This window comes from Gymnoscopelus microlampas (genome assembly GCF_963454915.1).
Source record: "Gymnoscopelus microlampas genome assembly, chromosome: 9".
Lineage (NCBI taxonomy): Eukaryota > Metazoa > Chordata > Actinopteri > Myctophiformes > Myctophidae > Gymnoscopelus > Gymnoscopelus microlampas.
Genome location: NC_139946.1, coordinates 14,415,171 through 14,439,157, shown reverse-complemented (window position 1 = coordinate 14,439,157; position 23,987 = coordinate 14,415,171). Strand labels below are relative to the sequence as shown.

Genomic DNA, 23,987 nt, shown 5'->3' with positions numbered 1-23,987 from the left:
AAGTTAGAGGGGCTTCTAGAGAGTGTTGGCAAGTCTGCTTGTTCTAAGCGACTTTGAGTTTTCCTGTAAAGTTGCTTGTAAATATTGGTATGTGGGTTGTTGTTGTTCTTTTGTTGGGGGGGGGCTTGTTTCTGAAGTGCAGTTGCTTATTTAGGCTTCCTTTCTAATGTTGCTCCAGATGGTTTTCAAACATTTTCATGGCAAGGACGCCCTAAATTAATATGTATTTGTCTGCGGACCCTCATCCGAAAATATGTTTGTCCGGGACCCCCATGGATACAAGATCTGTGTAGTTAAAATCCAATATATTTTCCAATATATATATATTTTTTAAATAGCAGGTGTGACACGTTGTGAGCTTGTAGATTGGCTATTTTAAATAGCTGATGTATATGGTTAAAGTGGTTCAACTGATTTTGATGCTATATTAAACCATTTCTTCCTGGGGACCCCCCTATGTGTGATCATGCAGCCTTCTTTAGGGCTTGTTTTCGTAGACCTGTCTGCTTTTTAAATATTATTACCACCTATTCTGCTGCATTGTCTGAAGGAAGCCAAACAAAAGTTTTACTTTTATGTACCTGTACACAAGATGTACTGTAACAATAAAGCACAACCTTGAACCTTGTTTCTCTTGCAAAATCTGGCAACACTCCTTCTAGAGAAGCTTAAGTTTCATTTCCTCCATAACAGAAGCAGGTTGATATAAAAGGCTTCTGTATAAACAAGGCTCCAGTACTCTGCATTCATCAGTTGAAGGGATTCTTCAGTCTCTCAGTCAGACATCAACGATGGCACTGGAGGAATGGACGAGTACTTTTAATACGAAAATCGAGGAATTGAATCGACCCGATGATTCTTGGACTTTAGAGTTTAGTAATTCTATTGTGAAAGATAGTCTGAGCAATGGCTGGAAACAGTACATCAGATATGCAATGGCAAGGTTAGTCTGCTTTGTTGTTGTTTATCAAAGGAATGTTACTGTGGAAATGTTCTTTGGGTACACATAGGGTGTAGTGTGTGTGTGTGTGTGTGTGTGTGTGTGTGTGTGTGTGTGTGTGTGTGTGTGTGTGTGTGTGTGTGTGTGTGTGTGTGTGTGTGTGTGTGTGTGTGTGTGCGCTCGTGCGTGAGTGTTGTGTGCGCGTGTTTGTTCTGGCTCTGTACTAATTTGCTTTTATCCTTGTGAAAAGCAAATGTCTTCACAAACAGTCACAGATTTCTGTCCTTGATTTTCAGATATAGTTTAAGGACTATAGCATTAAGGCTAGTTTTAGAATTACAGTGAGGTTAGACTAATGTTAAATTATGGCTTAAAGGGGATGCATGAAGGTCCTTAGTCATCCAAATCAGTAGAGTGTCTGTGTATGGCATGTCGATATGTGGAGACCGGATTATGTATTGTATAAAGAGAGATTTTTGCTCATAGACCTTTAGTCTATTTTATTTATTTATTTTCATTGACTTTCAGAGTGAATTTAAAGGTCAACTTCACCCATTTTCAACCTATCTTCATAACTGGTCCTCACTAAAGCTCATGATAATATGACACAATTTTTGTCTACTGGGTCTGTGTCTCAGAGGAGGATTGTGGACACCTCAGAACCCCGCCTACCAGTGACATCATCGAGAAACGGCAGGCTTTCTCTTCCTGGAAAGTTAGCATGCGATAATGAAGGCAATTGTTCTTGCAATAATAAAAATAAATAAATTAAGTTTAAAAAAGTGTGCCTACGATGAATGTCACTGGTAGACGGGTTTCTGAAGTGTCCGCAGTCCTCCTATGAGACACAGACAGAGTACTTTTTTTTTTTTACCATTTTATCATGAGCATTATATGCTCATGATATGAACAGGTTGAAAGTGGGTGAAGTCGTCTTTTAACACTCCAGGTTTTACTGTGTATATAAAATTGTAATAATAATGATAATAATAACTGTCTTCATTATTTAGGTACACGTGTTCCAAGTGTAGGAGAGGCTGCATGGCCATCTAACAGGGTGATGGTGCTCTTCCACATGCGCCTAGAGGCAGGGAAGGGAACCGTTAAGGTCAGACGCTTTCGTCAGAAATGCAAGCGGTGCACTGAAGCTCCTATGGAGGCCCCCAGGTTCCCCTCAGAGAACATTGAAGTCCTCCTGGAGAAGCTGATGGAGAAGATCAGGGAAAAGTGCTACGGTGAATATGTGGGCGAAAGGAACAGGACCTTTCGTAACGCCGAAGTTAGAGGACCCCACGAGCCTGCCCACTGTGAAGCCTGCATGCAGGGCATCTGTAACGTTACCCAGGACTTGACCACCATGTTTTCAGACTTGAACTTATGAATCTATTTTCAAGAAGTCATCCCTTGAGTCACTCAGAAATCTAACCCTATTTATAAATCCGCTCTTGTGCTTGCCTTCTCATACTGTATGCATATGTTAAGCCTAGTTAGTTAGTTATATATAATATATATATATATATATATATATATATATATATATATATATATATATATATATATATATATATATATATATATATATATATATATATATATATATATATATATCATTTTTTTTTACTGTGCACTGTGGCCTATATTCTCCATCCAAATTAAATAAATAAATTACAACTTTTATGAATATGATTAATATGGGTCTGACTCCTCCTTGTCATACCTTGCTTCGTGACACAAAGTCAGCACTCCATGATACATTGCATGAAATGTAAATAAGCCCAGACAACTGGAATCACAAGAGAAAGCCATTTGCATTCGCTGCAAATCACACTGTGGTTTTTTAGCACAACCAGCAGCAACAGCAGCACGTTACACCTTACCTGTTACCTATCCACTTCGTGCCTTGTGGCACATAAGGCCTTGGGCACGTTACACGGGTTGAACTATTTTGGTTCGAAATGTTTTGAAAAGTTGAAAATGGACTAAAACTCTTTGTAATCATTTTGTAGAAAACAAAGTGGAACCCTTTTTAAATGTATTTTCATCTGGCCATCAGATGTCACCCTACCATGAAGGGGTGGGGGTGAAATCCAGTAGTGTAAAGTAACTAAGTACATGTAGGTTTTAGGTATTTTTACTTTCTTCAGTATTTACAATTTTCAATACTTTTACTTCTACCCCACTTCATCTCAGAGGAAAGTATTGTACTTTTATTCCAATACAATTATATGAAACCTTTAATTACTAGTTACACTAACCACTTCAGCCGAATATATATTTCGGCCGTTTGAACACAATGCTTATGTAGATTGGCTATTTTCAAAAGATTTTTCACACATTTTGAACTTGTGAAACAACGAGTACAAATACTTTAAGAACTTTAAGTATATTTTGATATCGATACTTTTGTACTTTTAGTTTAAAAAGAAAATAATAATAATACGGGACTTATACATATTAAGTTGAAACAGAGTATATCTACATTGCAGTATTGGTACTTTTACCTAAGTAAAACATGTGCTGTTCCTGCCAAAGTGTATTCTGAACTTCAGCTCAACAGCGAGCTAAACTCCACTTCCCATAGAAATAATGACAGAATCGTGACGTAAGGCTTGTTCTTTTACTGAAGATTCTTCATCTTTTACAGGTCATGGAGTAAAAACTGAAATCAAACATAATGTACAATGTAACATGAGATGTTGTCCTGTTTTCTTTACAGTGGCTTGTAAATAGTCATTTTTAATACACAATAACCATTAATTGCCGTTTTTAACATTAACTTATTGAACTTAATTATGCATACATGAAATTGTCACAACAACATGAAATTATAGCTTCCAAATGAATTATAGCTTACAGCATTGCCTCCTGGTGAAGGTATGTAGAAGGTAAGTTGACAAGCATCAGAAAAGGACACAGAAATGAAGAGCATGCACTCTCTGCTACTACTGACATAAAATGCTGTTTGCAGGCTCACACAGCTGTTCTGTATCCAGTGCAATTAGCTTAACTCACACACCTGCCTTAACTAACGACCTCTTCTCATCAAGAGGGCCTAAAGTCACAGTGACCTATTCTTGTGAAGAGGGCCTTTCAATATAAGGGTACTTTGTCTTTCAAAATAAAGCCATTCTAAGCAACATAACAGCAAACAATATAAATCACATTGTAAGACAAGACAAAACATGTGAGTACTTCTTCCATCACTGGTGAAATCCCCCCTTGTGTGAGAGTCACACACCACTGTGGTTATAGTTCTCACCACCTGCAGACACACAGACCAAAGCCATCCATCACAACAAAGCTCTGTTGTCCAAACACGTATAGGCAAAACTAAACAGAAATGTAATAAGCCACCTGATTTGGGTTTTTCCCAAGGCACGCTTGGCTTATTTTATGCTGTCTGTGCGACTGCATGTCTTATTTGGCATTAAGCCTGATGATACAAGGTTAATTTGGGAATTTGGATTAGATCCTCAGGGATTAAAGCCAAAAAAAAATCCCAAACCCCAAAAATGATTTCAGACCATATCCCAATATGTGATTTGTGAAGCGTTGTGAAAGGGGAAACACCCCAACCTTGCATCGGTTTACCCCTGTCCTAGACAGGGATAAAAGTCGGTAAGACAAAGAAATCATAAATTAATAACATGGTGCACACCCATGTAGCCTTCAGTAGTCATTTGGACCATTATGCACCTTGAGGGGAGAGGAAAGGTTGCACGTGAGAACCTAAGTGAATTACAAGAGAGACAGTTAAGACCAGTGGTGTCATGCCCCCCCCCCCCCCCCCCCCTTAGATTCACGAGCCAACTATCCAAATGGCTACTTTGCGTAACAGGTTTACAAGTGAGTGTGAAAATGTGTCCTCACTCCCTGCATCTACTAACTCCCTAGCTAAGCACCACAGCATCTTGGCTTCAGTAGCCGCTGCTGCCAGTATCCTATCTGCACGCAACAATGCCTCAGCCACCGTCGAAGAAGAGAAAGATACTTGTTCAAAGCAAACTTTTAGTTTCAGCTCTATAATTCATGGCATTCCTTGAATTTGAATTATTGGTGTGCGCATGCAGTGTGCATGCGTGTGACGTCGTTAAAATACCGTTCGGACGGGTGGAAAAATCACCAATACACCCCTGGTTAAGACTTGTTTATTTAGCCCATGACAATGTTGTGCTACTGTAGACATTTAAAGCGACTTTGGGTAGGCCTACTTAAAAGAGCGCTATATAAATCTGAGCTATTATGATGATTATCTTTTTTTTCCCACCGGGAGCCATAGATTTATATATAGGTTCGCGGGGCGGGTTGAGGCGGGGCGGGGCGTCATGAAAAAACCCGACCCGCACATCACTACCAGAGCCTTCTATTAGAGAGTTGCGCCAATGAGGGGTCAGAAACAGCGTCGGTCACGTGGTTCATGTAGCTGGAAATAGTGACAAGGAGCCGTCGACTTCAATGCATTCCATGAACTTCCGGTTTAAGGAATTGTCACTATTCACCAATGTATGTGTATGTAGAAGACCTGACCCGAAGAAGTGGACGGAGTTGGCGTAACTCTCTAATAGATGGCACTGATCACTACCAGACATCCTTATCAGTTTTTTTCCCTCTCTGTCTGTGAGAGGGCTGGCATTGCTTTTAAGAGGAGAGTAGAGGAGACTTCTGCTGCAGGAGCTGTACTTGCGACTTGTAGTAGTTTATAATGGCATTATTATGGTTATATATAACATTTCACAAGACATAGTACTTGCAGATAATAGAGATCAATTGGCTTAAAATGCTCTAATAACTCTTAACTTTATATTGAAGTCGCACTGGTTCAAGTGGAAGTGAGATTCCCCAGTCTAGTGAATGCCGTAGCCTAGAGGGCGGAGCCAAAAGTACACCATACATATGTCACTGATCACATGATCTCAACAACAATCCACACAACAGCTGTAAGGTGTATTAAAGACATAGTTCAATGTTGAAAATGAGTGGTATTCCCCTACTGGCAGTCACGTCCGAGCCTTCTTTTACAACCAACGCCTCCAAGATTATTGCTCGACTGACCGCTACCACACGTGGGAGTATAATGCGAGAAACAATGCATTTCACGGTGGATAAACCTCCGCCTACTGCCTTGAAAACCAATCATGATACCGTCCCAAGTGAATTGAAGTATTTGCATTGACACCTGTATGGGTGACTTTTGTGAAATCCTCTCTAATCTCTGACTGGGAAACACAGCAAGAGTTCCGCTGCTTATTTTAATGCAAGAGAACGTAAGCACATGTTTATTGTCAATTACTCCTGCCTTCCCTGTCAACAAATAATTAGATCCTACCTGTTACGTGGTGTAATCCACTTTCGATTTAAAACTCCAGTGTATTCCATTATTCCTGTGATTTAATCTTTTGGACACTGCCAACAATTCATTCATAGCAAAATCCATAACTTCAGTGGTAAATCCGTGCTACTTTAAGTCAGAATGAAAGGGAGAACGGAGCGCAACATAGTTGCATACCGTAAATAGCAAATCTACAAGGTCACAGCGCAAACTGGACGCGTTGTGAGCTTGTAGATCTGCTATTTACTGCGCACAGCACCGCCACACAACTAAGTATAGCGGAGGCTAAACACTACGGTGTCAGGTTACAGGGGTCATGCCGCAGCACTCTGAGCAGCTGATCTTTATGATGGATCGCTGGGGATGGATGCTTTGTAGTTTGGAGATAATTTTGACTAGCAAGTATATGCTACGACTTCACTCATGTCATTGACACCGCGGCCATCACCACACATAACCCACCTTTTTAGTTTTTTGCAGATCTGCACAGATCTCATAAATAGCCCCTATAGAATCCTCACGACGGAAATTCATCGCCACGACGGAGAACTTTAATCCATGGATCCTTCTGCACAGTTTTAGAGCCTTAATTCATTTTAAAATTCTGCAATCGCTTCTCTCTGAAAAAATGATTAATATGAAGAAATTGAATACTTAAAAAAAAACTATGATCCAGTAATTTTCTGGGGAAAGTTTACTGTAACTTTGCTTTACTTTATTTGTTTATTTGGACAGGACCGATGAACATTCAGTACATGAATGTGAATTAAATAAGATGAAAATTATCTCTATCATTTACATATTATGTAAATGTTACACACTTCAATGAAGGAATGAGTCCATATCAGTGTAGTTTGAGTTGTTCATTTTTACTGGACATGGAACTGCAAGAAGACAGTTTAAAACACATAAACATGAATTAGACACGTTTCTGTCCAATGTCTAGTCCGCTTCACATTAGATAATAGGATGTACTGTCTTCCTCATTGACTGACAGGTATACTGTATCTGGACATTAACAGAATCCTACATAAACAGAAATAACATCACCTTTTTACCGTTTTACACAAAATAACATAAATACATAACACCAAATAGTTCTGGTTCTAAAATAGTATTACTATTACAGTGGGGTAGAATTAATTAATTATTCACAACACAGGGTCACATAGCAGCATGGGGCCTCTGCAGTCACTGCAGTGCAAATTAGCTAAGATGCTAAGCTGCTTAGCATGGAGGACAATACTACAAAACAAACATTGTGGAGTCAAACACCAACTTTTCCACCATCAAAATACCCCCTGGTCATATGCTACTATATGTGTCTGAGTTAACCACTGTATGATAGCCTACTCACCTGCAACAAGACAGTTTAAAACACATAAACATGAATTAGACATGTTTATGTCCAGTCTGCTTCACATGCGTTATTGCTCTGTATGTGTTGTCTTGCAAGAATGGAACACAGACTATTTTAGTGAAGACTAACATAACATAAAACAATATGACATACATGAAATACAGTTATGCACGAACTCTCACTTTTAACAATATAACTTGTTATACAATTAAATCTACAATAAACCTGAATAGCAATGAATTATAATGAAACAAACAACAAAATATAGCTCAATAAACAAAAAAATTGGGGGTGGCTTAGGCCTATCCTACACAAACATGCCGGATTTAGCTGGAAGCTCATTTCCATCCGCAGTCATAACTATGTAAAATACTTGCTTTGGTTATAAATTAATCTGTGATCTGCAGCCATTTGGAAGCTGAAGAAACCATTACACTCTGACAGCATTGAAATCACAGTGTGATGGATGACAAGACTTCTAAACTGAAGGTAAATTATGTTTTCATGGTGCATACTGTAGCCTACATGTCTCATGTGTAGGTTAACTGTAAGACAAAAAAAATGGTTTAAGCTCTGATTGTGATAAACACTTCTAGTTCTGTCATATTTAATGGTTTATTATATTTAATTACTTAATCTTGCTAATGTCAATTTTAGCTGCTCCAGCCATCAGTGCAGCCATTTGTGATTTTGTGCATCATTACCATCAGTGTCATGAAAGGTAAGGAGTTAGTTAGGAGGAGGTAAGGAGAATCAAGGTGGTTTTATTTGTCACTAACTTAGAAGCAGTGGAATGTTGTTGGGACCTGTTCCGCACATTGTGCTACAATCACACAGGGGTCGGCAACCTTTTTGACATGAAGTGCCATGTTTTTATTTTCTTGATAGTCAGTGTGCCGTATCAACATTAAGAATGATGACACCACATCAACATAAAATATTTCAGATTTAGATTGTCCATATACATAGCAACCTTTATTTATTGTTCTTCTTTTGAAATATTCCCAGTCAGAGTTCAGAGTTTGAATGAATGTAAAATTATGTGCAGGATGTAATTTGCAAAAGAAAATCCTCTCACACTTGTGTGAGAGGATGGCAGTGTGCCAGTGTCCAGTGACTACCCTGCCCTGTGCCAATGTTGGCACCCGTGCCTATAAGGTTACCCACCCCTGAAATAATAATATGATATATAAAACCAAGGGGTGGCCATAGCTGAGTGGTTAGTGAGCCCGCCTAGGCAGCCAGAGGCCCTGGTTGCCCCAGGTTCGATTCCAGGCCAGGCCAGCATATGTGTCGATGAAATGAAATTTGTCCCTGATCAAGACTCTTAACCCCTAATTGCTCACAGGTTCTCATTGGAAACAAGACCGCAAGGACTTTCATAAACGACCTGTTAAAAGGAATTATCCTTAAGCAAGCTCACAATGTGTCCCAATTCACCATGTTGTGAGCTTGTATATTGGCTGTATTCAGCGTTCATTGTACAACTAGGTAAACAGGGTTTAAGTGGTTAATGAGTTAACTTAAAGTCTGTAAGAGAACAAAATAACCGAAACATGACCAGAGTCGTCCCACAGTTCCATGTGATGGTGCCATTGTATTGAACTGTACGCGTCCGGATCCCCCTGCTCTCCTGGAGGCTCTGGGACCTGTCTTCAAGCTGAGCGCCATACGGCCCGTCATGAACATGTCAACACCCACCTATGTCAACACATCCTTCACCCTGTGCGGTATTCTCGGCGTGGTACGTCCTCTTGTAGAATCAGTGAAAATTCTGTTCTCCACAACATAGTTATTACAGTGTGGCACAGAGGTCAACATGAAGTGCCATGTTTTTATTTTCTTGATAGTCAGTGTGCCATATCAACATTAACACCACATCAAATTATTTTTTTTCCCAACAGATTGATTATCCATAAATATCTATTTTTTTAATTTATTATTATTTTCTTTCACATCAGGACATTTTGTCATTAGACCCCAACCCCAATCTCCCAGACTCCCTCCCCAGTCAGAGTTCAGAGTTTTAAATATTTAATTTTAAAGCAGAAATCCTCCGTCTCACACTCACACTCTCACACCAGCATGTGCCAGTGATCACCTCTCCCTGTGCCATTGTTGGCACCCGTGCCTATAAGGTTGCCTACCTCTGATGTGGACCATTCACTCCAGACACCCAGACAGGGGGTTTATAGTATTTCATTTAGTTTAAGTATTGTTATGCAGTCTGGACTTTCAATGCTATGCTAGTTTGTCTTTATTTGTATTGTGATCCATAAGCCTTCTAAAAGTGACACATGTTTAATTTCCGCAAAATAATAGGTCCTTATGGAAAGACATTATATATTTCTTAATTATTATTATTTTCTCTTTTATAAAAACAAAAAAACAGGATGAAAAGGCTCAGATTCTGACTACATATATCTGGATCAAATGTGTGAGTATTTTAATATCACGCTAGGCTTAAACAATGCAAGACAGTTACTTGTGGCTGACCACTATTTGGACTTTACTTAATTTCTTTCACTGTTCTACATTCTGACAACAATGCAACAGTCCAAAACTCAGTAATGACAATACAAATATTCTGCATTGTGTATGATTTCATTATTAAAGGAGTAGTTCACCCAAAAGATTATTATCAATTACACACCCCATTCAGCCTTAAATTCAAGGAGATTTTATAGTTGTTTTATAGTTGCTGCTTTTATAGTTGTTGCTTTTATAGTTGTTGCTGAGCCAATAATTTGATGACCGGGTCATCGGTCAGTAGGAGGTCATAAAATGATTGGTTTGGGAATGCGACAAAAACTAAAAAATCAAGGCTTGAATAAATGAATTCAAGGCTTCATGGTGTGTGAAATTGATAGAAAATAAGTAATTTGGTGGGTGAACTACTCCTTTAACCCAGCATTCATTATGACCTACTGCAGGCCTGCTTTGTGTACAGCACAGTAACACTGGTTTGTTGTTTTAGTCCTGGATGAATGAGTTCCTCAGCTGGGACCCGGTCCAGTGTGGCACCAGCAGCATTACTCTACCCAGAACAAAGTTTTGGGTTCCAGATTTAGTGATCAACGAATTGTGAGTTCTGTTACATGTACTACATGATTGTCTCTTAACAAGTAGAGTCGTTCCAATACCGATAACAATATTGGAAAAGCTAACGATACTGCCCAAAAATGCTGGTATCAGTATCAGCAAGTATGCCGGTCTATGACAATTCGATACCACGTAATTTATAATATCATATTTTCATTTGCACTGAACAATTATTTTTAGTTGATGTTGCAATAGTGTTTAATACTCTTACTGTACTATTTACATCATTATTTTACTAACTTGTGGCTGCACTTTAACTATTATTAATGGAATTGTTATTTATTCCTAGATTGTTCTTTTATTACGCGATGGTACTGTATCGGATCAGTACTTGGCATGATAGCCTGGCATTGGCCAGTGAACCCACGTGATAAGTCTAGCTAATGCCAGGCTAATGTCCTGAGAATGGGTTAAACACGAGGAATTACTTTAAAATACAAAAAGGTCATTCTAGAGCTGTATGACATCAGTCTGCTGTTCTGCTTTGTTCCCGTCTTGCAGCATGGACGAGAACAATGCCCAGTCTGTCCCCTACGTGACCACTTATCACAACGGCCAGATAGTAGACTCGCTGCCCATGAGGGTAGTCAGCTCTTGCAACCTTGACATCTACGACTTCCCCTTTGATGTCCAGAACTGCACTCTCACCTTCAATTCCTACATGTACCTTGGTGAGGTGCACCGTTTTGCTCAAGAAGGCCTCCTCCTCAGCACCCAAATGTCACATTTAGTTTGGTTTCAGATACGAATAGTTTTTGGTTGTTCCCTCACATGTACTTTGAATACTACTAATAATGGATAATAATGAATAATGGTCTGGACATTAGGTAGGTTTAGGTATGTCCGAAACTTTTCAGGATTCAAATTCAAAAGCATCAAAAGTAGCAGATCTATAAGCTAAAAACACTTTGTGGCGTGCTTTGAGCTTGCGGATCTGCTACTTTTGATTATTTTGTGTGACGCTGTAGTATGATCAAGTAAGGGTTAATTTGCAAAAAAAAAGTTAAATTGTGGAGATGAGAGGTTTCTGCCCAACAGGAACAAATCATAACTTATCTTTTTCTTCTTATTTCCTTGTATAATCTCTCCTTTGGTCCCTCTGCTCCTCTCAGAGAATGAGGTGAGATTGACACTTTGGAAATCACTAGAGGCTATTCTGAAGCATTCCAAGGAGGTGATGTCAACCAACGGAGAGTGGGAGCTGATGAACATCACATACACTAAATATGTCCTGACTACTAATGGAGGCGTCGATGAGCTTGCATTCCATGTACGTTTAAATCTTAAATATTTTTTTTGTTGTTGCTTTTTTCCCCTCCAAGTTAGCCGTTATGCCAATTAATTCCTCCCCACGGACATTTGTGTGCTGTCACTGCTGTTGTATCTTATTGACTCACCTGCCAGCGGGGAGCCCCAACCGGGACATAAGGCCTTCATCCTATATACTCCTCCCGCCCAACTCTCCCTCCCGACAGGTGCCGCCCCCAGCCCGTAGGAATACGTGCAGTGACAAATATGACCTTCCCCGCCCGGCTTCCCTCCCCGAACACGGGCCAATTGTGTTTGTGTAGACGCTCGACAAAGTACCAAATGTACCACGTTGAATTTGAACTCAAAACCTTCGCGGTGGTGGACAGGCACTTTACCACTGTGCCATCCGAGCACTTTAAATCCAAAATCTTAAACATAATCTATGGAATATACTGATAGCAGATATTATGATTTGTAGTAATAATACCCTGAACCCAGAAACCGTGAACCTAGTAATGGTTTGTTCTTGTCTCTTGTAGATCAGAATGAGACGCAGGCCTACTCTCTATGTGGTGAACCTCATCCTTCCCAGCTGTTTCCTCATCACAGTGGACCTCTTCAGCTTCCTGCTTCCTCCCCAGAGCGTCGACCGCTCCTCCTTCAAGATGACCCTCATCCTGGGCTACACCGTCTTCCTCCTCATGATGAACGACCTGCTGCCGGTCACTGGACACCACATACCTCTCATAAGTCAGTAGTACAAGCTGTCCAGGCGTAAAGGCCAGAAGACTAGCTACAATAGCCTTCTGTAAGGCTTAACTGGAATGTCATGTTTCTGAAGGACCATAGAATGTCATAGTGTGTGCATAGATGTGTGTGTGTGTGTGTGTGTGTGTGTGTGTGTGCGTGCGTGCGTGCGTGCGTGCGTGCGTGCGTGTGCGCGCGCCCTTAGTATACAGAATCGTCCCTTATTTGGACACTAAAAGACGTGTCCCCTTATTGAACTGACCAGAATTTTGGGCGGCTGCGCGGCCCTCACATCTAGCGTGACGTAGCATCCACTATGCATCGCACATTCACCTGACAGGCACCTCACAGTCTGAGAGAGACCATTTCATAAAAGTAGGGCAAAGTCGCTTATAATTTACGGACATCTGGACATTTTTCCATTCTTTCTTCAGGTATCTCTGGCAACCCTAGTGTGCGTGCGTGTAATTATAACCACTATAAACGGCGCAAGGACTTCATGTAATGTCCTCCTGGAGAATAACTTCCACAACGTGTTATCATCACGTTATGTTATCACATACTGTAGATAGTTATTTTCCTGGGAGTGTGTGTTGGGAATATAACCTTTCAGATGTGCTGCATGAGAACAATAACATGTTGACTTCCATCACTCCTTCTGCTCTCCTTCTCTCCCTTTTATCTCTCTCTTCCCAGATGTGTTCTTCTGTCTCTGCCTGGCTCTGATGGTGGCCAGCCTACTAGAGACCATCCTCATCACCAATCTCCTGTGTGACTCCAGTTGGAACATCACTCCGGTCCCCCGATGGGTCCAGGTGTTGGTCCTACATATCCTGGGTCCTCTTGTAGGCCTTCCTCCAAAGCCCAAAGAAAAAACTAACTCAGGTATGGGAATAATATGGTACTGTATGAGTTATATAATAATTAAATATAGGTTTTATTCCACTATAGCACCCTAACCAAGTCCACATTTCTATATACATCTGATTATGTTACATCCTCAATGGAACGGCGACGTTAACAAACTCTTCTCATAAAAACAACACAATGCATAGCATCCAATGAAAGGAAATAGCTAAGTACATTTAGCTGAGCATACTGTACATGCTCTGAATTAGGAGTAGGCCTAATGCACCTGCATGTGCCAGAAGGGCCAGATGATGTCAGTTCAGAACTTTGCCGTTTCTATACACCTCATTCACTCAAAGCCAGTGATCTATTTACCTCCCATGCCCAGCTATTTTACACTAATGTCATGTGCATACCTGTTTCCTAGAAGTGAAAGCCTGTCCTCTGGTGGCAGTGGAGGACAAGGCTGATGAGAAAGCTCCTGAGGTGGAGGATAAGGCCCTGGAGGAGATGAGGAGGCTGGGTAAAGACCTGCAGGCCATCCGCCTCCAGGTGGACCAGCAGCTGACAGGGAACCAGAGCTCTGAGGAGTGGGTCCAGGTGGGTTTCATCATTGACCGCCTGCTCTTCATCTTCTACATCATCTTCATAGCAGTCAGCTTCATTACCATCATCGGTATCTGGGCCAGCTCATATGCAGGATTATGATTGCGATATGATTGATTGATTGATTGATTGAATATTGTATTAGGCAGAAATGCGAAAAAGTACATCTAATACACTTTGTCTAAAAGGTCCGTCCAAAAAAGTCCACATATTAAGTAGCAATTATTATGTAGATGACCACTGTTTGTTACAAGGCCCATTATTGTAGACCAGGCGTTTCAGGCCAAAGACCCCTTAGCTGAGAGAGATGAAGCAGGGACCCCCACTACATATTGGATTCATGTTGGAAGGATTTAAACCCTCATACTTTGTAAACTTGACCTTTGGCTCTGTACTTGGTCTGCTCTTTTTTCCCTGTACAACAAACCTCTTTGCCGAAAATAGCCGATCTACAAGCCGCGCTGTGAGATTGTAGATCTGCTATTTTCCTCTAATGTTCCCGCAGAAATGTGAGTGGTAGTATCTCCGAGAACCCCCTAGGGGTCCTGAACCCCTTGTTGAAGACCCATATTGTGACATGATAAATGTTTGTTGAAATTGCTCAATATTTCATAGTTTTGCGTTTCTTTATGTGAAGGCTTTGTTGGTTGGAATTTGAGTTAACACTATTGGACACACAAAGTCCCATACAATTTGCTTAAGTAATTTTATGTGGTTGATGTGAATATGGTTTTGCAGAATCTAAAACATTAATTGAAAACAATCCTATTCATGTGAGAGGAACATCCCTGCATGTCCTTGTTTCTCTCCCTCTCCCCCTCCCTTCTTTGTCCAGACGTTGATTGAGAGATTGATTCCACCTGGGCAACCCAGCTGAAGAGTCATCAAAAAAGTCAACCAAAGTCAAGAACATGTTTTTTGTCAAGGATTTCCTCTCTAGTCAGTAAGAATACTTTGAGGATTCTTACAGGGGCTCTCATCCAAGGGCACTTCGACTCTGCATGCTCCTGATGGTACCACAACACCACTAAGGCCTTAAAAACAAGGCTCCAGACATCCCAAAACAAACTGGTAAGGCTACTTCTTGGCCTTAAACCTACAACTCACCTAACCCCTGCTCATTTTGCTAGGGTCGGATGGCTAGGGTTGAGGACAGAGTACAGCAACTTGCAATGGGCCTGGTCTACAAGATACACCACAACATTAAGATACCTATGTACCTAAGTACTTAAACATTTTAAATTAAGTCCACAATCACAACACCAGAGGTAGCTCCACTGATCACGTCCAACCCAGATTTGGCACAAACAAGGGCTTGAATTCGTTCTCCTGCTATGCAACAAAAATGTGGAATGCCCTACCAAAAGTAGTGAAGGAGTGTAAAACCCTACTCTCTTTCAAAACTGCCCTAAAAGAATACCTTCAGGAGGCTGCAATTCAAAACTGGCCCTGGTAAAAGTCATAACCCCCCCCCCCCCCTTCTGCATAGTAATATATATCTGTCTGTCATTTATTGTCTTATGAATTGAGTACGTGAGGACCCCTGTTGAATCAAGCCGAAAGGCTTCTTTGGGTATTTCATCCCTTTTAGTTGACCTTTTGAACTGAACTTCCATGTACTTTTTCTCTCTGCAAACTTCTAAATAAAGTATTCAATTGATCAATCAAAGATGCCTCAGTTTGTTTCTTGATGCTTGAGTGTCATGGTATTTACTTGTGTTACTTTTGATTACAAAACATACATTAACCACTTTAACACCAGCCCTATATACATTTCGACCGTTTGAAAATAGCCAATCTACAAGCTCCAAGCTTGTAGATCTGCAATTTTCAAAAGATTTCTATACATTTGAAAACTTGAAATGGGAGATTCTGCATAATGACTACTTTTACTTTTGATACTTTAAGTACATCTTGATGCCAATACTTTTGTACTTTTACTCAAGTACATTTTGAATTCTGGACTTTTACTTGTAACAGAGTATTTCTGTATTGCAGTATTGATACTTTTACTTAATTAAAACATGTCTGTACTTTTTCCACCACTGCCTACAGGCTAAACACTGGAGATATGCTTGTTTCTTTAAAGCAGTTGTAACACATAGTGAAGGATATATATACCAATGCCATAGCTGTTTTATTTGATAGTGATACATAATAAATCACTGCCATCATTCATTTTAACATAAGGCTCCAACATAAACAAGGCTGTAATTGTATCATCAATCTCACCATATTTGATGCCTTTTAAGTGGCATCGGACACTTAAAACAAAGCCTTCACATAAAGAAACACAAAACTATGATTGAATACTTGAATACTTTATTTAGAAGTTTGCAGAGAAAAAAGCACATGGAAGTACAGTTCAAAATACAAGGTCAACTAAAAAGGATGAAAAGCCCAAATTAAATCTTGAGCAATTTCAACAAACATTCATGTCACAACATGGGTCTTCAACAAGGGGTCCAGGACCCCTAGGGGGTCCTCAGAGATACTGCAGGGGGGCCGCTTAAAATGTGACTTTAAAAAAAAAATGTAATTAACCACTTCAAACCTCACATCACTATTCTGGGGGAACATTAGACGAAAATAGCAGATCTACAAGCTCACAACGCATCTGCGACTGCGATCGGTTATTTTCGGCATAGAGGTTAGTTGTACAGGGAAAAAAGAGCTGACCAAGTACCGAGCCAAAGGTCAAGTTTACAAAGTATTGAGGGTTTAAGTCGTTAAATGTCTAAAAACTCACATTTAACATGCGAATCCAATATGTAGTGGGGGTCCCTGCCTCATCTCTCTCTCAGCTAAGGGGTCCTTTGGCCTGAAAAACCTGGTCTACAATAATGGGCCTTGTAACAAACAGTGGTCATCTACATAATATCAGCTGCATATGTGCTGGCCCAGATACCGATGATGGTAATGAAGCTGACTGATAAGAAGATGATGTAGAAGATGAAGAGCAGGCGGTCAATGATGAAACCCACCTGGACCCACTCCTCAGAGCTCTGGTTCCCTGTCAGCTGCTGGTCCACCTGGAGGCGGATGGCCTGGAGGTCTTTACCCAGCTTCCTCATCTCCTCCAGGGCCTTATCCTCCACCTCAGGACCCCGAGCTTTCTCATCAGCCTTGTCCTCCACTGCCAGTGCCACCAGAGGGCAGGCATTCACTTCTAGGAAACAGGTATACACATGACATTAGTGTAAAATAGCTGGGCATGGGAGGTAAATAGATCACTTGCTTTGAGTGAACGGGGTGTATAAAAACGGCAAAGTTCTGAACTGACATCATCTGGCCCTTCTGGCACATGCAGGTGCATTAGGCCTACTCCTAATTCAGTGCATGTATGCTCAGTTAATTGTACTTGGTTATTTCCTTTCATTGGATGCTATGCATTGTGTTGTTTTTATGAGAAGATCGAGTTTGCTAACGTCGCTGTTCCATTGAGGATGTATATCAGATGTATATAGAAATGTGGACTTGGTCAGGGTGCTACAGTGCAGTAGTTCTCAAACTTTTTCGGGACATGGACCCCCAAATTGATAAGTATTTGGCCGCATGCCCCCATCTGAAACGGTTTTGTGTCAGGGACCTCCACAATCAAATTTGGGTTAAAAATGTTTGCACAAATTGTCGCAATTTTTCAAAAATAGCAGATCTACAAGCTCATAGTGCGGCACTCTGCTATTTTTGAATAGTCAAATTAATGTATAAAATATGGTTGAAGTGGTTAAAATGATTGTGCTATCATAACACATTTTGTTGGGGACCCCCTGGTACCCCCCCCAAGGACCCCACTTTGAAAACAAATGCTAGGCTATAGTAAAACTCATATTCTTTGATTATACAAGTAAGACGCGCAAACGCTGGAAGCGAACGCAGCTCGAAAATATTGTGTATTTACGGACTGTGTGTGTGTGTGTGTGTGTGTGTGTGTGTGTGTGTGTGTGTGTGTGTGTGTGTGTGTGTGTGTGTTTTGACTGTAGCTGCACTCTGGCGCACTCTGTGGGTTGCACACAGGCAGTGCAGGCAGTGCACACATACTGCACACACACAGACAGACAGACAGACAGACAGACAGAGCCACAAGCCGAGCAGAGTTTCATAGTAGGCTCCACTTGAGCGGAGGCGCCTCTTCCGCGTTCGCAATAACTAATACCATATTATTCCCATACCTGAGTTAGTTTTTTCTTTGGGCTTTGGAGGAAGGCCTACAAGAGGGCCCAGGATATGTAGGACCAACACCTGGACCCATCGGGGGACCGGAGTGATGTTCCAACTGGAGTCACACAGGAGATTGGTGATGAGGATGGTCTCAAGTAGGCTGGCCACCATCAGAGCCAGACAGAGACAGAAGAACACATCTGGGAAGAGAGAGATAAAAGGGAGAGAAGGAGAGCAGAAGAGTGATGGAAGTCAACATGTTATTGTTCTCATGCAGCACATCTGAAAGGTGTTATTCCCAACACACACTCACAGAAAAATAACACTTATCTATGTGATAACAGACTAGACAGCATTGTTAACAAAGTGATTTAGGAACTTTCCCTAATCACCTGTGTGATTTGTGGAAGTCATTCTCCAGGAGGACATTACATGAAGTCCTTGTGCCGTCTATAGTGGTAATAATCACACGCACGCACACTAGGGTTGCCAGCTACCTGAAATTCAAATACATGACAGCCGGCTGGGCGTATTTGTCCAAGAAAGAATAAGGGACGCACAGGAAAATAATAAATACAGTATACAGTATGTAGTTTTTGCGTATTCTCCACTTGGACCCCAGCATGCTTAATTCTGGGGGGAACATGAGCCCATCTTGTAGATTGACTATTTTTGGCAAAGTGATTTTGTGTAGACTGGGGGAAAAAAACGGTTCAAGTACAGAGACAACTCAGGTCCAGTTTACTAAATCTAGAGGGTTTAAGTGGTTAACAACCTGGATTATAGTATGCTGTACGTATGTATATGAGCTGTTTGAACTTGTAACATGTGTGTGTCATTGATTGATTCCCACAAATAAGGAACAAAGTGGGTTCCTTATGATGGGACGATTCTGTATTTCAAGGGATGGTTGGCAACCCTAACGCACGCACGCACGCACGCACGCACGCACAGACACACACACACACACACACACACACACACACACACACACACACACACACACACACACACACACACACACACACACACACACACACACACACACACACACACACACACACACACAATTCATGGTCCTTCAGAAACATGACATTCCAGTTAAGCCGTACAGAAGGCTAGCTAGTCCTCTGGCCTTTACGCCTGGACAGCTTGTACTACTGACTTATGAGAGGTATGCTGCTTCCAGTGACCGGCAGCAGGTCGTTCATCATGAGGAGGAAGACGGTGTAGCCCAGGATGAGGGTCATCTTGAAGGAGGAGCGGTCGACGCTCTGTGGAGGAAGCAGGAAGCTGAAGAGGTCCACTGTGATGAGGAAACAGCTGGGAAGGATGAGGTTCACCACATAGAGAGTAGCTTTGCGTCTCAGTCTGATCTACAAGGGACAAGAAAAAAACATTCCTAGGTTCACTGTTTCTGGGTTCAGGGTATCATTACTACAAATCATAATATCTGCTATCAGTATATTCCATAGAATATGTTTAAGGTTTTGGATTTAAAGTGCTCGGGTGGTGCAGTGGTAAAGTGCCTGTCCACCACCACGAGCGTCTACACGAACACAATCGGCCCGTGTTCAGGGGAGGGAAAATGGGCGGGGAAGCTGATATTTGTCACTGCACGTATTCCTACGGGCTGGGGGCGGCACCTGTCGGGAGAGAGTGCATGGCGGGAGGAGTAGAATGAAGGCCCTACGTCCTCCCGGTTGGGGCTCCCCGCTGGAAGGTGAGTCAGTAAGATACAACAGCAGTGATAGCACACACATGTCCGTGGGGAGGAATTAATTGGCATAACAACAACATTGGAGGGGAAAAAAGCAACAACAAAAAAAGATTTAAGATTTAAACGTACATGGAATGCAAGCTTAGGGATATTTTCAGTGCATGTGATGTCCATCAGCTCCCACTCTCCCATGGTTGACATCACCTCCTTTGAATCTGTCAGAATAGCCTCTTGTGATTTCCCAAGTGTCAATGTCACCTCATTCTCTGAGAATATAAGAAAATAAGAAGAAAAAGGTAAGTTATGATTTGTTCCTGTCGGGCAGAAACCTCTCATCTCCACGTTTTAACCTTTTGTCTTTTTTTGCAAATGAACGCCCTACTTGATCATACTACAGCGTCACACAAAATAATCAAAAGTAGAAGATCCGCAAGCTCAAAGCACGGCACAAAGTGTTTTGAGCTTGTAGATCTGCTACTTTTGATTCTTTTGAATTTGAATCCTGAAAACTCAAAGTTTTGAACATACCTAATGTCCATTATTCATTATTATCCATTATTAGTAATATTCATAGTGCACCTCACCAATGTACAAGAAGGAATTGAAGGTGAGAGTGCAGTTCTGGACGTCAAAGGGGAAGGTGTAGATGTCAAGGTTGCAGGAGCTGACTACCCTCATGGGCAGCAAGTCTGCTATCAAGCCGTTGTGATAGGCGATCACGTAGGGGACAGACGGGGCGTCGTTCTTCTCCATGCTGCAAGATGGGAACAAAGCAGAACAGCAGACTGATGTCCTACAGCTCTAGAATTACCTTTTTGTAAAGTATTTTAAAATCATTCCTCGTTTTCAACTCATCATCAGGACATTAGCCTGGCATTAGCTAGACTTATCACGTGGGTTCACTGGCCAATGCCAGGCTATATACCGAGTACTGATCCGATACAGTACCAACGCGTAATAAAAGAACAATCTAGGAATAAATAACAATTCCATTAATAATAGTTAAAGTGCAGCCACAAGTTAGTAAAATAATAATGTAAATAGTACAGTAAGAGTATAAAACAGTATTAAAACATCAACTGAAAATAATTGTTCAGTACAAATGAAAATATAATATTATAAATTACGTGGTATCGGATTGGCATAGACTGGCATAATCGCTGATACTGATACAAGCATTTTTGGGCAGTATCGTTAGCTTTTCCGATACTGTTATCGGTATTGGAACGACTCTACTTGTTAAGAGACAAGCATGTATGTAGCAGAACTCACAATTCGTCGATCAATACATCTGGAACCCAAAACTTTGTTCTGGGTAGAGTAATCATGTCGGTGCCACACTGGACCGGGTCCCAGCTGAAGAACTCATTCAGCCAGGACTAAAACGACAAACCAGTGTTACTGTGCTGTACACAAAGCAGGCCTGCAGTAGGTCATAATGGATGATGGGTAAAAGGAGTAGTTCACCAAAAAAAATACTTGCAGTTAATTTTTTATTTTTTTTGTCGCATTCCTAAACCAATAATTTGATGACCTCCTACTGACCGATGACCCGGTCATCAAATAATTGGCTCAGGAATGCGAAAACAACTATCAAATCTCCATGAATTTAAGGCTTTATGGGGTGTGTAATTGATATCAAATAATATTTCTTTGGGTGAACTACTCCTTTAATAATGAAGTCATAGACAATGCAGAATATTTGTATTGTCATTACTGAGTTTTGGACTGTTGCATTGTTGTCACAATGTAGAACAGTGAAAGAAATTAAGTAAAGTCCAAATAGTGGTCAACCACAAGTCATTGTTTTGCATTGTTTAAGATAAAATACTCACAAAACTGAGCCAGATGTATGTAGTCAGAAGCTGAGCTTTTTCATCCTGTTTTTTTGTTTTTTATAAAAGAGAAAATAATAATTAAGCAATATATCATTCTTTAGGACCTATCATTTTGTGGAAATTAAACATCATTGTGTCACTTTTAGACGGCTTATGTATAACAATACAATTAAAGACAAACTAGCATAGACAATTGAAAGTGCAGACTGCATAACAATACTTGAACTAAATGAAATACTATAAACCCCCTGTCTGGGTGTCTGAAGTGAATGGTCCACATCAGAGGTAGGCAACCTTATAGGCACGGGTGCCAACATTTGCACAAGGAGAGGTGATCACTGGCACATGCTGGCATAAGTGTACAAGTTCTATAAGTTCTACATTCATTCAAACTCTGACCTCTGACTGGGGAGGGAGTCTGGGAGATAGGTTGGGGTCTAATGACAAAAAGAAAATGATAAATTAAAAAATAGGTATCTGTGGGCAATAAAAATCTGTTGGAAATATTTTAATTTGATGTGGTGTTAATGCACACTGACTATCAAACAAATAAAAACATGGCACTTCATGTCAAAAAGGTTGCTGACCTCTGGTCCACACTGTAATAACTATGTTGTGGAGAACAGAATGTTCACTGATTCTACAAGAGGACGTACCACGCCGAGAATACCGTACAGGGTGAAGGATGTGTCGACATAGGTGGTTGTCGACCTGTTCATGACGGGCCGTATGTCGCTCAGCTTGAAGACAGGTCCCAGAGCCTCCAAGAGAGCAGGGGTATCCGGACGCGTACAGTTCAATACAATGGCACCATCGCATGGAACTGTGGAACGACTCTGGTCATGTTATGGTTATTTGTTCTCTTACAGACTTGCTCACTTTTATATATCATGTTATTATTTCAGGGGTGGGCAACCTTAGGCACGGGTGCCAACATTGGCCCAGGGCAGGGAAGTCACTGGAGACTGGCACAAGTGTGAGAGGATTTTCTTTTAAAGTTAAATATTAAAGGAAATTAGTCAATTAAGTCCCCTCACATCTGTACGCAAATTACATCCTGCACATCATTTTAAATTCATTCAAACTCTAGTCTAGTCCTGAACATATTTAAAAAGAAGAAAAATAAATAAAGGTTGCTATGTATATGGACAATCAAAATCTGAAATATTTTATTTTGATGTGGTGTCATCATTCTTAATATTGATATGGCACACGGACTATCAAGAAAATAAAAACATGGCACTTCATGTCAAAAAGGTTGCCGACCCCTGTGTGATTGTAGCACAATGTGCGGAACAGGTCCCAACAACATTCCACTGCTTCTACTATAAGTACTAACTATAAGTTAGTGACAAATAAAACCACCTTGATTCTTGTAGATACTTATATTTCTGAACATTTTCATACATAATTAGAGCCCACAGGCGGATGCTGGGGTGGTGGTTGGAGCGAGACAACAACAAAAATTAAGCATCAATATTAAAAGACCACTCCTTACCCTTCATGACACTGATGGTAATGATGCACAAAATCACAAAGGGCTGGACTGATGGCTGGAGCAGCTAAAATTGACATTAACAAGATTAAGTAATATAATAAACAGTTAAATATGACAGAACTAGATGTGTTTATCACAATCAGAGCTTAAACCAGTTTTTTTGTCTTACAATTAACCTACACATGAGACATGTACAGTATGCACCATGAAAACATAATTTACCTTCAGTTTAGAAGTCTTGTCAGCCATCACACTGTGATTTCAACGCTGTGAAATGGTTTCTTCAGCTCCCAAATGGCTGCAGATCACAGATTAATTTATAACCAAAGAAAAGGTATTTTACATAAACAATCAATCTTGATGAGGACTGCGAATGGAAATGAGCTTCCAGCTAAATCCAGCATTTACATGCGATAATTTTCATCTTATTGAATACACGTTCATGTACTGAATGTTCATTGGTCCTGTCCAAATAAAGTAAAGTAAAGTAACTTACTTTAGTAACTTACGTAAATTACTGGATCATAGTTCTTTTTTATGTATTCAATTTATTCATATTAATCAATTCTTCAGAGAGAAACGATTC

General features: G+C 40.7%; 3 protein-coding genes across 3 annotated transcripts; 2 read left to right on the top strand and 1 right to left on the bottom strand.

Annotated features, from left to right (window-relative positions):
* The first annotated feature begins 796 nt into the window (after positions 1–796).
* On the top strand, positions 797–2,338 carry LOC311052173 (receptor-transporting protein 3-like). The gene is made up of 2 exons (XM_084066996.1): positions 797–943; positions 1,951–2,338. Exons 1-2 carry the CDS (start codon positions 907–909, stop codon positions 2,319–2,321), a joined length of 408 nt encoding a protein of 135 aa, XP_083923122.1. The 5' UTR covers positions 797–906; the 3' UTR covers positions 2,322–2,338.
* Positions 2,339–8,721: 6,383 nt separating this feature from the next.
* LOC311051410 (5-hydroxytryptamine receptor 3E-like) lies at positions 8,722–15,030 on the top strand (the record flags this gene model as incomplete). The annotated part of the gene is made up of 9 exons (XM_084065976.1): positions 8,722–8,787; positions 9,269–9,373; positions 10,607–10,713; positions 11,233–11,402; positions 11,844–12,001; positions 12,522–12,732; positions 13,426–13,614; positions 14,006–14,254; positions 15,020–15,030. The coding sequence occupies 9 exons, from the start codon at positions 8,722–8,724 to the stop codon at positions 15,028–15,030; spliced, it is 1,266 nt and encodes a 421-aa protein (XP_083922102.1).
* Positions 15,031–17,054: 2,024 nt separating this feature from the next.
* LOC311051409 (5-hydroxytryptamine receptor 3C-like) lies at positions 17,055–23,650 on the bottom strand (the record flags this gene model as incomplete). The annotated part of the gene is made up of 8 exons (XM_084065975.1): positions 17,055–17,353; positions 18,357–18,545; positions 19,511–19,721; positions 20,195–20,331; positions 20,650–20,819; positions 21,338–21,444; positions 22,560–22,664; positions 23,624–23,650. 8 exons carry the CDS (start codon positions 23,648–23,650, stop codon positions 17,055–17,057), a joined length of 1,245 nt encoding a protein of 414 aa, XP_083922101.1.
* Between the last annotated feature and the right edge of the window lie 337 nt (positions 23,651–23,987).

Coding starts and splice junctions, on each gene's coding strand:
- LOC311052173 (XM_084066996.1), top strand. CDS start 907: ATGGCTGGAAACAGTACATCAGATATGCAATGGCAAG. Junction 944..1,950: donor ATCAGATATGCAATGGCAAG/GTTAGTCTGCTT, acceptor TTCATTATTTAG/GTACACGTGTTCCAAGTGTA.